Source organism: Monodon monoceros, unplaced genomic scaffold, assembly GCF_005190385.1.
Source record: "Monodon monoceros isolate NGI ecotype Baffin Bay Population unplaced genomic scaffold, NGI_Narwhal_1 Contig276_ctg1, whole genome shotgun sequence".
NCBI classification, from domain to species: Eukaryota; Metazoa; Chordata; class Mammalia; order Artiodactyla; family Monodontidae; genus Monodon; species Monodon monoceros.
Window position 1 is genome coordinate 6602 of NW_021698686.1, and position 14268 is coordinate 20869.

Consider the following 14268-nt stretch of genomic DNA (forward strand, 5'->3'; position numbering starts at 1 on the left):
CCGCTCTTCCGCTCCCCCCCCCCCCCCCCTCCCCCCCCCCCCACCCCTCCGCCCCCCCTCCCCCCCCCCCTCCCCCCCCCCCCCCCCGCTGACCCCCGTCCCACCCCCGCTGACCCCCGTCCCACCTCACTGACGCCCGTCCCACCCTCACTGACCCCCGTCCCACCTCACTGACCCCCGTCCCACCTCACTGACCCCCGTCCCAGCCCACTGACCCCCACGCCCACCACTGCCGACCCCTGGCAGGAAATGGCGCCCCTTTGCCCCAAGAACCAGGCTGAGCTGGTCTCTGGCGGCTCCACAGGCGGTCACGCAGCGGGCCCGCACCCTGGCCCTGGAGGGTGAGCGGCTCATTGAGCTGAAGCACTACGCCGTGGACTCCATCCGCCCCAAGTGCCACGAGCTCCGCCAGCTGTGTGACCAGTTTGCAGCTGACGTCGGGCGGAGGAGAGGGCTGCTGGGCAGGGCGCTGGATCTGCACAGCCTCCTCGAGGCGGTAGGCCCCCCATCCCGGCCCACACACCCCGCGCCCCGCGGTCCTGCGGGGACGCTCCTGCCGTGGGCTGGGCCCCAGGCACCGGTGAAAAACGGCCCTTTCCTGTGGCCCAGAAGGTCCCGTCCGGACACGGAAGCGTTTATAGGACTTGCCTGCCACAACTGGCCGTTTCTTTAAGAAACCCGGAGGCTGACTGTCCAGCCAGTTCCCTGCACTTGGTCCTCAGTGTGGGTGCGTCCCGTCCCGGGCGATTCACTTGGTTTCAGGCCTGCATCCCCCAGGGGAGCCCTCTGGACGTAGGGGCAGGACAGGGACGCTACGTCCTGCAGGTGGTCCCAAAGCACAGCGGTCAGCGGGCCACGGGAGACGCCAGGACAGCTTCCAAGGTGCCTTGTCTCCCTCCAGTCCATGAAGTGGTGTGACGAGGGCATCTACCTGCTGGCCTCGCAGCCGGTGGACAAGTGCCAGGCCCAGGACGGCGCCGAGGCGGCCCTCCAGGAGGTCGAGAAGTTTCTGGAGACGCGTGCGGAAAACAAGATCCAGGAGCTCAGTAAAATCTACCAGGACTACGAACCCATCCTCACCCGAGACCTGCTGGTGAGGAGACAGCCTCTCACCTGTTCGACGACGGGTTACTCTGATGATGCCCAGAGACACCGGGCGATCGGGGGGCGGAGAGCAGAGGGTGCCTTTCGGGCCGGACGTCGCTCCCGGGCCCCCCACGCCCCTACGGGGCCCCCGCCTGTGGGGAGGGCCCTTGCTCGGTGCCGGCAGTGCGCCGAAACCGGACTCCTCACTCCGGCCGGCTGTCTGCACCACCCCGCAGGCTGCTCGCTGGGCTCCAGGCCCGGGGCCCCTCCCCCTCGGTGCCCCCCACCTGCCAAGGGCAGCGCGGGGGCCACGTGCGTCATGGCAGCTCTCGGGAGGTATCCTGATGAGCCCGTCACCCCCTTCCCTGCAGGAGCACGTGCAGAAGGTCTTCCGGAAGCAGGAGAGTGTGGAGGAGATGTTTCACCGGAGACAGGCGAGCCTCAAGAAGCTGGCTGCCAAGCAGACGCGGCCCGTGCAGCCAGTGGCCCCCCGGCCAGAGGCACCCGCGAAATCGCCCTGCCCCTCCCCGGGTACGGGCAGTCGCCCCTTCCCCTGGGCAAGGCCCTCCTTCCACCCAGCCCATTGCGTAAATAATAAAGTGTCATCGGCCCTCGGCCTGCTCATTCCTTTGCTCGCATCCGTGCCACTCGCCGTTGCTGTGGCTGGACGGGGACCGCCTGACTGTCGGGGCCTTTCCTGGGCTCATCCCACCCGTCTGTCCTTGGCGCCGTAGCCGGGATGGTCTTCCCCTCGTGCAGCTCGGCCCTCCACCCCGAAGCCTCCTGGTTCCCCAGTGCAGCGCTTCTGGAAGGCACAGCTGGATGCGAGGCCTTTCCTAAGGCCCCTCCCATCACCTCCTGTCGGCAGACATGCTGCTCCAGCTGCCAGCACGGCTCCCGCTGCTTTTCTACAGCTGTAGCTGGTGTGGGCCGTCGGCGCTGAGAGCCCCTGAGCCCGGCGCGTGGGGCCCATTCGGAGGCCTCCAGGCGCCGAGTTCTCCCCCGTCACCTGGGAGCCGGGCCGCACTGGGAAGTGGTGGACGGTGGGCTCCCCACGCACCCGGAGCCCCGTTTCCTTGCTCTGTACCTGACTGTGCTTTCCCCACCCTGCTCTGGGCTGCTCGCTGCTTTTCCTCCGAAAGTTAAAAAGACACACACAAGAGCACACCGTCGGCCCTGGATGAGCTTTTCACCTCCAGGCAGTAGGGTGCGAGGTCCCACTCCTGTCTACTTCTTTCCAACCCAGGCATCCGGAGAGGCTCCGAGATCCACAGTTCTGAGGGCAGCGTGCTCCGGAGGGGGCCCTACAGGAGGGCCAGGGTGAGTGCCCGTCCCCGCTGCCCGGTCCCCTCACTGCCCCCGGCCCCCCCGCCGCTCCTCCGTGTGCACAGGCTGGCGCACCTGGGGGGCGTCCTCCGCTCCCACCCCATCCCTCCCTCTGGGCCCGCCCCATCCTGCCTGCGGGGCCTCAGGCCGCCTCGACCAGCAGGAGGTTGGGTTATGGAAGCAGGGCGTCAGGCTGCACCTTCTCGTTTCTGAAAGCGCGATGTGGGCCGCTCCTTTCTCCCCAGAGTGAAGTGAGTGAGGGCCGGCAGGGCCGTGGCCGCTCCACCGGGGACGAGGAGAGCCTGGCCGTCCTGCGGAGGTGAGTAGCCTACCTTTTCCCCCAGCAGGTCTGAGGACAAGCGTGACCCACCGGATCTCAGCCCCTGGGGAGGGTCTGTACGTAAAGGAGCCAGAGGCGGTGGGACCAGAGGCCCGTGTTGTCCCTCCCTGAGCCCAGGGCACCCGGCTAGTGGATGCAGCCCCAGGCCACTCTCGCAGGGCCAGCCTCGGACCGCCCTCCCCCCGCCGGCCCTGTCTCGGGACGGGCCCCTCCTGCCGCCCACGAGCCTTTCCGACCCTCCGCTCCACGTGCTGGTGCCGGGCATCACTTCTCTTTCTTGGTCTCTCCCCACCGCAACCCTGCGGAGGCTCTGCTCTCCCCACACCCGCCCTGGGCGCCCTGCATGCTCCAGCCCCACCCAGATGCCGGGAGAGCGTCTGTCCCTGCACGGACGCACTGCTGGGCTCCAAACTCTGGGCTGGGCAGGAAGGCACTGCCCACGTGCTTCCCAGGCTGGCGGTCGCTCTCCCGCAGGGCCCCTGCCTGCCAGCCGAGCTGGATCGTCCATAGCTCCACGAAGGCAGCCTGCACTCGGCGCCCTCCTGCGCCCACTCTGAAACCCTGCTCAGACCCCACACTGCCCAGCCTCCCACGGGGACGTCCTCCCCCACAAGCTCACGCTGCCCTCCCGCCCGCGGTGGAGAGGGAACCCGAGCCTTCCTCTCCCGCGACCCGTACCACCCTGTGTGGAGCACGGGCACTTTGAACGGCGCTGGGGCCAGCTGACGTGCTGGCTGCTGCCTGCTCCACGATCCCCACCCCTGGCTCCGTTTTCTGTGTGTGAAAACAGGAAGCTTGGTCATAGGCAGTTAGAAGGTGGTCCTGGTCCGTAAGGCGAGGTCTGAGTGGCCGGTTTGCAAGCCAGGCCCTCCTGGGAGCCCTAACCTGACGGCACATAGACGATCCCCAGAGGGTCGCTACAGAGCCGCTGCATGCGGGTGGCCGGCGGGGCCTCGGGCACTTGGAGCCCAGGGCTCCTCGGGAGACGGTTGGGAAGCTGCTCCTGCATGAAAGCCGGCACCCATCCACAGGCACGTGATGAACGAGCTTCTGGACACAGAGCGGGTCTACGTGGAGGAGCTGCTGTGCATTCTGGAGGTGAGGGCGCCGGCGCCGCCACGCCGTGTGGTCTCATGGCCACGACACAGCTCTGCCGAGACAGCCCAGGGCTGGAGGCCACTCACCTGTCTGTCCGCGGGACAGGGGCGCTGGTTGCAGGTGCACTTGCACTGGGCCGTGTGTGCGGCAAGAGAGGGCAGCCGTGCCTGACCCTCCCTGGGTGGGGGGCAGTTGCCCGGGGGCAGCAGAAGGGCTTCTGGGTGCGGGACTGTTCTATCGTGGGGCGTGGGCAGTGGTCGCAGGGGTGCGGACACAGAGATAACCCATCAAGACGCACCCGCAGGACTTGTCCTCTTCATGGAAGGTGCACCTGAATGTAAAAAGGTTAAAAGGGAGTAGGATAGAACCACCCCCCAAAAAATAATTGTCGCTGCTTCTAATTCACTCGTATTTCTGGTGCTGGTCCGGAGAATCACCTTAGATGGTCAGTGAATGAATTTGAGGTGGATTCGATTTCTAAAGCCTGAGACAGCGTCACTTCCCCGCTTGGCAGCCACGTGGAGACCAGGCTTATGCGGGGCTGATGGGCCTGGGCTCCCCCGCTGACCACTCCCCGCTCCTCAGGGCTACGCTGCTGAGATGGACAACCCTTTAATGACACATCTCATCTCGACGGGACTTCAAAACAAGAAGGATGTTCTGTTTGGAAACATGGAAGAAATTTACCACTTTCATAACAGGTCAGGCCCTCCCTCGGGTCGCCCACGGGCCTCAGGTTATGCTTTGCTGGGGGAGAAGATTCCTCCCTCCCTCTCAAGAGGGATAAGCGGACGGGCAGCGGGTTCGGTAGGGCGTGCCCAGGGTAGCTCCCTCGGAGGCGGTGAGTTACAAGGGGCCGCCCACAGAGGGAGGAAGCGGGAGCTGGCCCCCCCAGGTGTGCGCACTCGGCCCTTCTTGGCGAGGCCCCTTGCCCAGCCCGTCTCGAAAGGACGGCAACACCACAAGTTCCTTCCTGCCCGCCCTCCCCTCGTGGGAGCGCCCGTGGCCTCTCTGTGGCTGTGGGGAAAGGGTGCGTGGTCCTCCTGGGCCCGCTCACCCTCAGCAGTCTCGGGGGCTCTCGGGAAAGATCCGCGGTGGGCAGACGTCTAGCAGAGGGAAGCAGATGGGCAGCACGAGCCTGTGGTCCTGAGGAAAGGCCGCTGTGCACGAGCCCCTCCCGTGCTGCCCGGCCCTCCCCTCCGCTGGACTCCAGGAGACACTGGGGCTTCTGTCTGACCACTTACTTTCGCCCTCTGTCCTCAGCCTCTGTCACCTGCCGCTTATAAAGGAGGTGGCAGGTCTGACCTGAGCTGCAGCGGAGCCTTCCCTTGGGGATTAGAGTGAGCAGGTGGCCTGGTCCCCCTGGTCCCTCAGCATCCTCGGCCCCGGCCTAGGGTCTCGGCCCATCCTCGGTGCTGGGGCCCTGGAGGGATTTACCCAGTGGACAGATGCGAGTCAGGAACCTAGAGGAAAACTCAGCCCGCAGGCTCAGGGGCAGTGCTTCGTAGAGGAAGGTCCCGGGGGCAGAGCCAAGATCCCTTACGTCTGCAGAAAACCCGCGGAGCACACGGGCTGTGAGGGCCTCGAGATGCTCCCGTCTGCTGCTGTGGACTCTTCCTCCATGTTGTGCTTATGGAGCATTTCCCAACTTCTGTGTGAGCGCAACACTGGAAACAAAGCATCCCCACGGGGCCACGGCTGCATGAACCTGAGAGTCTGGTGCAGTCGGGACCCCAGGAGGGACAGGCGTGGCTTCAGGCCCCGAAATCAGGTGGCGCGTCCTTGCTCCCACAGCCTCCGCGGCTGTCCAGAGTCAGGATGAGTGCTGTCCAGAAAATGACGTCTGATGGTTTGTGACGGATGCTGTCTTGTGCTGGTGTTGTTCATGTGATCTATTGCAAACTTTCTTTGTCTAGAATATTCCTGAGGGAGCTGGAGAACTACATAGACTGCCCAGAGCTGGTTGGAAGGTGCTTTCTAGAAAGGGTATGTGTGGCTTTAAATTCTGTCACAGTCTCCATCTAACCAACCGAAATCGCAAGTACAAATGTTTCCAGTTTGGCTGAGATGCTTTGTGGTAGGGCCAGAAGAATACAGTTTTGTCTGAAGCCAAATTAGTCCAAAAAAAAGAGAGACTATAAAGCATCAGCTTTGAGAGACGCCAGGATTATACAGCGTCTAAGTTTGGATTTGCAAGCGTACGGGTAGCTGACGCTCCTTCCTGCTGGGGTTGGTTTCGTGCTGGCCTTGCCGATCAGGACTCCCGCGCTCACCAGCTGACCCTGCACGGTCACTCGTGCTCTGAAGTTGTAGACGCGCTCTCCTTCCGGCGGTACGATCGCTAGTGTGGGGGTTGTGGCGAGGCTCTGGGAGCGGGAGGGGATGCGGGACGCGGGACGCTGTCTCCCCCGACCCTGCTGTATGGACTCAGTAGCAGGGGGCGCACTTCCTTCCTCCCAGTAGTGAAAAGGCCGCCTTCGCAACGTAAGCCGGAGGCCGAGGCTCCTTGTCAGGAATTGGCGTCGAGGGGCAGAGGGAGGAAAGAAGGGGCCATGTTTGTGCCCCGCTCGGCCTGGCCCTGGGGAGCGCCTCCCTGTGCTCTCTGAGAATCGGGGCTGGGGGAGCATCGCGCCGTGGCTCCGGGGTTGTCGGCAGCATTCGCACCTCCTGGGGACCCGTGAGCGGAGCAGGCTCTCAGGCCGCCCCTGGCCTGCGGAACCCGGAGCTCGGGTGGAGGTGGCAGCCACTGTTTTATCCAGCCCGCTGGCCGTCTGATGCGCACGCAAGCGCGAGCACCACTGTGTAGCTGAGCCCTGGCGAGTCTTTCTTTACAGAGTCGGTGCTGGTCCTGCATTTCTTTTCAGTCTGTTATCTCTGAGGCCAAAGCCAGCCGTATGGACCTAATCTTTTATAAAAGAAGTACCCGGACTAGGGCAGCCCTGAGAACTGAACTTCTGGGAGGCTGTTACCTGGCTGCCCGCCAATGACAGCCGTGGCGTCTGAGATGGAGGGGTGACCCGGATTCGGGGGGAGGCCAGGCTGGTCCCGGAGGTGCCGTGCGTCCTTGCGCGGAGGGGCGTGACTCAGCGGCGGGGTCAGCCCACCTCCGGGCGCTGAGGTCCCCATGAGCGCAGAGGCGCCCTGCGACTCAGCCCCTGTCTCGCTGCAGATGGAGCAGTTCCAGGTCTACGAGAAGTACTGCCAGAACAAGCCGCGCTCCGAGAGCCTGTGGAGACAGTGCTCCGACTGCCCGTTCTTCCAGGTGTGTCTCCTGGCTCCCTTGAGCGGGGACGTTCCTTTACTGCTTGACTCTCAGACAAGGGAGAGCGGCAGCCGTCTAAGGCAGAGGTTCTGGTGGTTGCAGGAATGCCAGAAGAAGCTGGACCACAAGCTGAGCCTCGACTCCTACCTGCTGAAGCCAGTCCAGAGGATCACCAAGTACCAGCTGCTGCTCAAGGTGAGAGGCCGGGCGGCCACACCTGGCCGGGCGTCCCCTGGAGCCCCCTCCCCGCCTGCCCCCCCCCCCCGAGCTGCACACCACTTAGTGGCGGCCGCCCCGACCCGTCCCTGAACCCCGTGGTCTCTGGGCACCTTCTTCCCATCTCTGCGAGGCCCTGGCTCTTCACACGCCTTTGTGGAGGGCCTGTTGTGCGCTGCCCATTGTCGGGTGTCAGGGACACAGGGGGCAACAGGCGGGCAGAACCTGCCCCACAGGGCACATGCGAGGCTGCCTGTGTCCTGCTGTCTTGGGGGCCCAGCAGAGCAGATCCCCGAGACCTGAGAATGGGTGTGAAGAGCTGTAACAGATGTTCATTCGGGGGTCAGATCAGGACGGAAGGAGTAATGGCTTAGAGGCGGGGAGACGGGAGCTGCAGCGGGGGTGGGGCTGGGTGCTTGCCCAGGCCAGGCACTGCGAGGGGCCTGCCCTTGCCCAGCTCAGGGACAAGCCCGATCTGCAGCTGCGAGGGCTGGGGTGTAGGCCCGCAGCGGCCGGGAAGGTGGCTTCCTGAGGCTCTCTGGGGCCAGCGGCTCAGGCAGGCCCCCCGGCGGGGGGAGGGCGTGTCTGAGTGCGTGTGGGGTGTTGTCCCCACCGGCGACGACTGCACAGGGAGCCACACACGGGTCCCGAAGGTCGGTGCCCGGGGCTGCCCAGGGCCTTCACCTGTGGGGCAGAGCACGGGCATCCCAGCCGCTCTCGGTGGAGTGGCGGGGTTCAGTGTCCAGACGGGCGTGGAACCTCCCCCAGGAGATGCTGAAATACAGCAAGAGCTGCGAGGGGGCCGAGGACCTGCAGGAGGCCCTGAGCTCCATCCTGGGCATCCTCAAGGCGGTGAACGACTCCATGCACCTGATCGCCATCACGGGCTATGAGGTGAGGCCCCGACCCTGTCCTGCAGGGGGAGCCCACGAGCCGGCGGCGGGGCCTTAGGCCGTCCCGTTGCCAGCGTGGGTCCTACACGCGCACCCCCCAGAACGCCGTCAGACCCGGTTCTGGCTGGGCCGCGGCCGCCCTGCCCGCGGCTCACCAGCCTGTGCGGAAGCCAGGGCGCTTCACCCCGTGGCTGCACCTCAGCGCAGAGGCGGCTCCGAAAACACTTCCCTCCCGGTCTTTCCCTGAACCCATTTTGTTCTCGGTGACGCGGCGTGTGGGCGCGACCGTGAGACCCCGCCTCCTGGCCCTCTGCACCCGCGTCAGGCCGCGCACGGTTCCTGTCGTCTCTGTAAATCCCCTCAGCACGCGCCTCTGTTTTTCCATTAATAGACTTTCTTTCTGGAGCAGTAGCGGGTTCACAGCAAAACTGAGGGGAATGCGCAGGGGTTTCCCACCCAGCCACCCCCGTCCGGCCCGCCCCGTGGAGTCGGGCGTTTGTCACAGCCGACGGCCTCCACTGGCGTGTCGCCCAGAGTCCACGGCCCACGGCAGGGTCACTCTGGGGGTTTGGACAAACCGATGACCTGTGTCCCGCACGGTAGCGTCACACAGAGCAGCCCACTGCCCTAGACACCCCTGGGCTCCCCTGTTCATCCCCGCAGACCCCCTGCGACCCCCGACCTTTCCAGCACACCACAGACTTGCCTCTCCCGGGTGTCGGGCCGTTGGACCCCGCGGGGTGCAGCCCGGCCTCCCAGACGGGCTCCTCGGCCGCACCCGCTCTGGGCGCTAACTGCACCCCACGCCGCCGCCTTTAGGGGAACCTGAGCGACTTGGGGAAGCTGCTGATGCAGGGCTCCTTCAGCGTCTGGACGGACCACAAGAAGGGCCACGCCAAGGTGAAGGACCTGGCCAGGTTCAAGCCCATGCAGCGCCACCTGTTCCTGCACGAGAAGGCCGTGCTCTTCTGTAAGAAGCGGGAGGAGAACGGCGAGGGCTACGAGAAGGCCCCGTCCTACAGCTTCAAGCAGTCCCTGAACGTGAGTGTGGCCGCCCCGAGGAGACCCCGGGGCCCCCACTGGGCTGCGATGCCCGCCTTCTGGAGCGGGGGGTGCCCTCGCCCGGATGCCCACTGCCCGCCCCGCCCTCACAGATGACGGCCGTCGGCATAACGGAGAACGTGAAAGGGGACGCGAAGAAGTTCGAGATCTGGTACAACGCCAGAGAGGAGGTGTACATCGTACAGGTAGGCCCCGCGCTCTCGGGCCAGGCTTCGGGCTCTGCCCAGCTCCCTAAGGACCGCCAGTGAGCGTCTTCTGCTGAAAGCTGCTGTCTAGAACCTTCGGAAAGCTCTCTTCCCCGGAGGCCAGGGCCCCGCCATTCGTGTGGGGCTGCCCTGGGCCGTCAGTAACTAAGCCGAGCCCAGGACAAGGTACAGGGACGCTGCGGGGCAGGGGTGCCCCAGGTGCCCTGCCAGGAAATGGGCTCCTGGTCCCGGGACGGCGCGGGGGCCCGGCCCGCCTGGGCCAGGCGTCCTCGCTGCCGCGCACGACCAGGCGCCTGCAGGGCGCGTGTCCTCCTCGCTCGCCGGTGATGGCGGGAGGTGGTGGAGTGTAAGTTCGCCCATGAGCCCGGGAGAGACCCCAGCCCGAGAGGGCGATCCGGCACTGGGAGGTGCCTCGCTGGTTGCCCTTGACCGTTCTGACGCCCTTGGCGGTCTGGGCCTGGGGGCCCTGGGGGTGCCGCACCACTGCAGCGTGGAGGTCCCGGTGACCTGCACTCTTCACAGCTCACAACACCCAGGCTAGCGCGGCCGGCCTAGGGCCCCACGGAGCTACAGTGGGAGCGGCCAGGGGCTCGGCCGGCGCCCCGGCTTTGCACAAGCCCAGGGTCCTCAGGGCCCAGCCGCCCGCCTGCACTGCCCTCGGGCCCTGGGCGGAGTGGAGGTGGGGCAGCAGCCCGGCCGCGCTGGTCCAGCTTCTGGTCCACTTGAGGGATGTCAGACGCCCGTCGTCCTTGTCAGCTAGGGAGACATCAGGGCCGCATCCCAGAGAAACACACTCTCGGGGCAGGCCACGTTGCAGGGGCTCCCACTGAGTCAGAGTCAGAGACCGTGCAGGGTGCTGGCGTGGGGTCTGTGCACCGGCGCCCGCGGGGCCTGCCCATCGCACCCTCGCCCGAGGGGGTGCCATCCCGCATCCCGAGTGTGGTGCCGTCAGCCCGGATTCTGAGGGTCCCGGGCGCCTGCAGAGTGAGACACTGACGCGCGTCCCTCGAGAACACACGCACTCACCTTCTGGTCTGCTTTGGGGGCACAGGCACCAACTCCTGAAATCAAGGCCGCCTGGGTGAGCGAGATCCGGAAGGTGCTGACGAGCCAGCTGCAGGCGTGCAGAGGTGAGGGCACAGCCTCTGGGCTGTCCCCCGGGGGCCCGTTTATGTTCTGCAAAGCCTCCTCGGGATCCTTAGCCATCTGAGGCACCGCGTGTAGCACCTGGAGGGGAAGGTGCTGGATTCGCGTTCCTGAGCCACGCTGGGCTCTTGTCCCCGCAGAGGCCAGCCAGCACCGAGCCCTGGAGCAGTCCCACAGCCTGCCCCTGCCCGCGCCCGCCGGCACCAGGTGAGGCCTGGCCACGCGTCGGGGGTGTCACCAGTGGGAGCCAGCCCATGCCGCCGGGTCTCCGCGGCCCTGTCACCGAGCCTCCTGGTCATCGGGGTCGCTCTGGAGAGCGTCCCTGGGGTCACATGCTGGGTCAGTCCCAGCAGGTCAGCGTCAAGGCGTGTGCCTCTAGCCCCAGCCCCAGCCAAAGGCCCGTCCGCAGCATCTCTGACCGTTTTCCATCCGGGCGGTATTTCCCATCACGATCAGTGTGTGGTGGGCGGCAGTTCCAGAGAGCAGTCCAGCATCAGCATTTCAGTGACGGTAGCGTCCCAGGTGGACAGGGACCCCGGGGCACGGGAGGCTCAGAGCCGAGCCCGAGGCCCATGGCTCGCAGACAGACACAGGGTCACATTTCACGCTGGCCTCATCGTACCTTTTCTGCCCTTATTTTTCCTTTGTTATTTTATTCATTCACTTACTTGTTTACTGTTTCTTATGTAAGCCACGTCTAATTATTCATGGTTGAAATAATAATGATGCTTTAATAGTGATTAATGGTCTAAATAAATAAACCACAGAACAATAGCTTTAAAGGAGAAAGGGCCCCCCCAGGGGAAAGAAAACAACAACAAAACCGCCTCCTACTTAATAGTCAGGGAGGTGGGTTTTGTTCTCACTTGGCTCCGCCCAGAGTCTGGACATGAGTGGCCATGGCCATGGCCCTGCGGCGGGAGACGCGCAGCCCGAAGGCCTGGGTAGAAGCTCAGGGAGGTCTCCACCCTCCTCCTCACAGACCTTTGAACACTAACCAGGCAACAACATTCTTTTTCTTTTTCCACGTGTCTGATGTCATTAGTCCCTCTAAAGGGAACACAAAAGACGTCAGAAAGTTGGAAGAAAGAAAAACGGACCCGCTGAACCTGGAGGGATACGTGGGCCCTGCGCCACTGCCGAGGCCCCCCGAGAAGGACAGAGGTGAGTGTTGGGGCCAAGCCCGGAAGTGCCGGGAGCTGCATCGGGGGTCCGCGGCGGGCGTGTCAGGGCCTCACAGCCCCCGGTGGGCACAGGGAAGGTTCACGGAGAGCGTGGGGCCCGGCCGCCTGCACAGAGCACAGGGGCCTGGGCAGGGGGCCCGGGCGTGACCGCCTGCCCTCTGGGGCTGCCCGGCGCCCTCTGCACTGCCCTCTCTTCCCCGCAGATGACGCGGTCACTAGCTCTACTTCAGAAAGCTCTGCGCTTTCCAAAAAGCGCTTCACCCTGCAGAGCTTTGCTGCCCTCAAAGGTCAGAAAGGTAAAGGTGCCCGGCCCCGGCCGGTGGCGGGCTTCTGGGCGGGTCGCGCCCATGGCTGTCTGTCATCCATCCGTGCCGTGCTCATCCGTGGGGACGGTCTCGGGAGGGGCATCTGCCTCTCGCGTGGGTCACCAGGCACGCGTCTGCTGCTGAGTCGCTCTCTTTCCCTGACGCTGGCGGGTCTGTCATTTGTGCAGCCAGGGCTCTGTTTTCAGAGCCTTTTCTTTGCAGAGGTGGAGGTGAGCTCTTCTGACAGAGGCCCGCCTGCCAGAAGCTGGGACTGTCCTTTGCTTTTCTGGTCCAGCTCCTCCCTTTCCCGCCTTTTCCCGTGGGGTCCCCCCTGCCAGAGTGCGAGGCATCCACTTCCCTCTGGGCGTTTCTAGTGCACAGGCGGGTTCAGAACACCCGATGGAGGTCTCTAAAAGCTTGCCTGGGCTCCTGGGCAGTGAATATATGGGGGAAATACACCCAGACAGCACATGAGGCCAGCCCTGAGGTTCCAGGCGGGTCATTAGAGGACTCCCTTCCCGATTCTGAAAGCCCGTCTTGTCTAGAGGTCTTTTCATTGGTCCAAAAAATTGGAGGGTTTTTTTCTTTTTTTCCCAATTTATAAAATACTTTTAAGTTAACCTCAAACAAACAAACAAACAAAAAGACGGACAAATCCCGGTCCTTATACCTTGCTGGGTTTGGCGAGCATGCGTACTGGGCATGCTTTACGTGGAGCTCAGAAAACAAACCAAGGGGCCGCTTACCTAAAGCTACGATGCCGACGCAGGGCCATCACCCGCCCGTCTCACCCTCCTGCTCTCCGGGCCTCCCCTGGACCTCTGGGTCCCTCCGCCAGCTGAGCCGTGTTCCCGAGAAGCTGCTTTTTGAGTCACTGGAAAGCAGCCTGTTGCCACCGTGTGTGTCTCCCCCCAGCATGAGCTCGCCGTGTCTCCTGCCCCCTTGGTGCTCCGCTCGCTCCTCACTCCGTCTCTCCCGTTCTGTCTCTGCTCTTCCTCCTTTTGCAGCCTCTCCTACCAGTCCCGACAAAAAAGCTAAGCGACACCAAGTAAAGAGCGACCCAACGCCTTTTGGTTTACGAGGTAGAGTGGCTCCGCCTCCTGGACTAGCCTGGCGCCATTTCCCCATCCGGTTAGGGACCCTGTCTCGCCATCTGAGCTGCCCAGTGAAATAGGTCCCTCCCAGCCAGGAGCACAGTCACTGTTTTGTTCAAAGCCTGACGCTCCGGCCACAGGTACCGTGGTGACGTCACACTTCTCGGTCCAAGGCCTCAGGCCAGGTGTGCCCAGAATGCGCAGAGCTGCCCACAGGCCACCAGGTGGCAGCTGACACCTGGCTGGTGCCTGGGCTGGGCTGGGCTCTCTTACTCAGTGGCTGCGGGGCTCCACGTCCCAGGCCCATCCTTCCTCACCGTTTGTCCCCATGCTTCTGGGGACGCAGACAGATGGGGTGAGGTTCTGTATTGGAACTCGGGCCTTTGTCTCTCTTGCCCTCATATTCTGAGGGCAGAGCCCCCCCCCCCCGGGAAACCCAAAGCCCCCCATCTCCACCCGGCCCAGGTTGAGGGTCTAAGGCTCGCAGACAGGATTTCACTCTGTGAGCTATCCCGCGCTTCCCAGACCACGTGATGGTGCTGCCGGGCCAGGTCCCGGCGCAGCCCCCTCGGCCTCAGTCCACAGGCCGTGCTGCAGGGACCCAGGGCTCTTCCCTGGGCAGCTGGAGAGCCCAGAGACCCACCCCTACCCCAGCCTGCACCCAGCCCTGCAGACAGAGCCCCAGGCACTTGGGAGTAGAATCACCTCCCCACCACGGTCTCCAGGGAGGGGCTGGTCTTGGCCATTTGTGTTCCTGCTTAAGGCCCAGAGGTGCCTGAGGCATCTCCCTGCTTTGCTGACTCTCCTTGTGTGGGAAGCTGCAGTTTACTCCCTTTGAGCCCAGTGTGTCACCTCTGTGAGCTCCTCTGCTCACCTCTGAGACAGGTGAGGTGACCTCATGTCCTGGTAGATGAGTGTTAGGGCCTTGAGCCCAGGCCCAGCTGCCAGCCCCCCTCCCTCCCTCCCCCTCCCCTCCCCCTCCCCTCCCCCTTACTCCCTCCTCCTCCTCTCCCTTCCCCCTCTACTCCTTCCCCCTCCCCTCCCCCTCCC

General features: G+C 64.4%; 1 protein-coding gene across 1 annotated transcript; it reads left to right on the forward strand.

Moving 5' to 3' along the window:
* Positions 1–226: 226 nt before the first annotated feature.
* On the forward strand, positions 227–14144 carry LOC114898526 (guanine nucleotide exchange factor DBS-like; the record flags this gene model as incomplete). Its single annotated transcript, XM_029228191.1, has 18 exons — positions 227–496; positions 902–1093; positions 1458–1617; positions 2333–2406; positions 2658–2731; positions 3784–3850; positions 4436–4551; positions 5767–5836; positions 7020–7112; positions 7215–7307; positions 8097–8222; positions 9041–9262; positions 9376–9468; positions 10541–10619; positions 10776–10842; positions 11681–11799; positions 12023–12115; positions 13132–14144. Coding segments are annotated over 18 exons (2175 nt in total), but the record flags the coding sequence as incomplete, so codon positions are not given.
* Between the last annotated feature and the right edge of the window lie 124 nt (positions 14145–14268).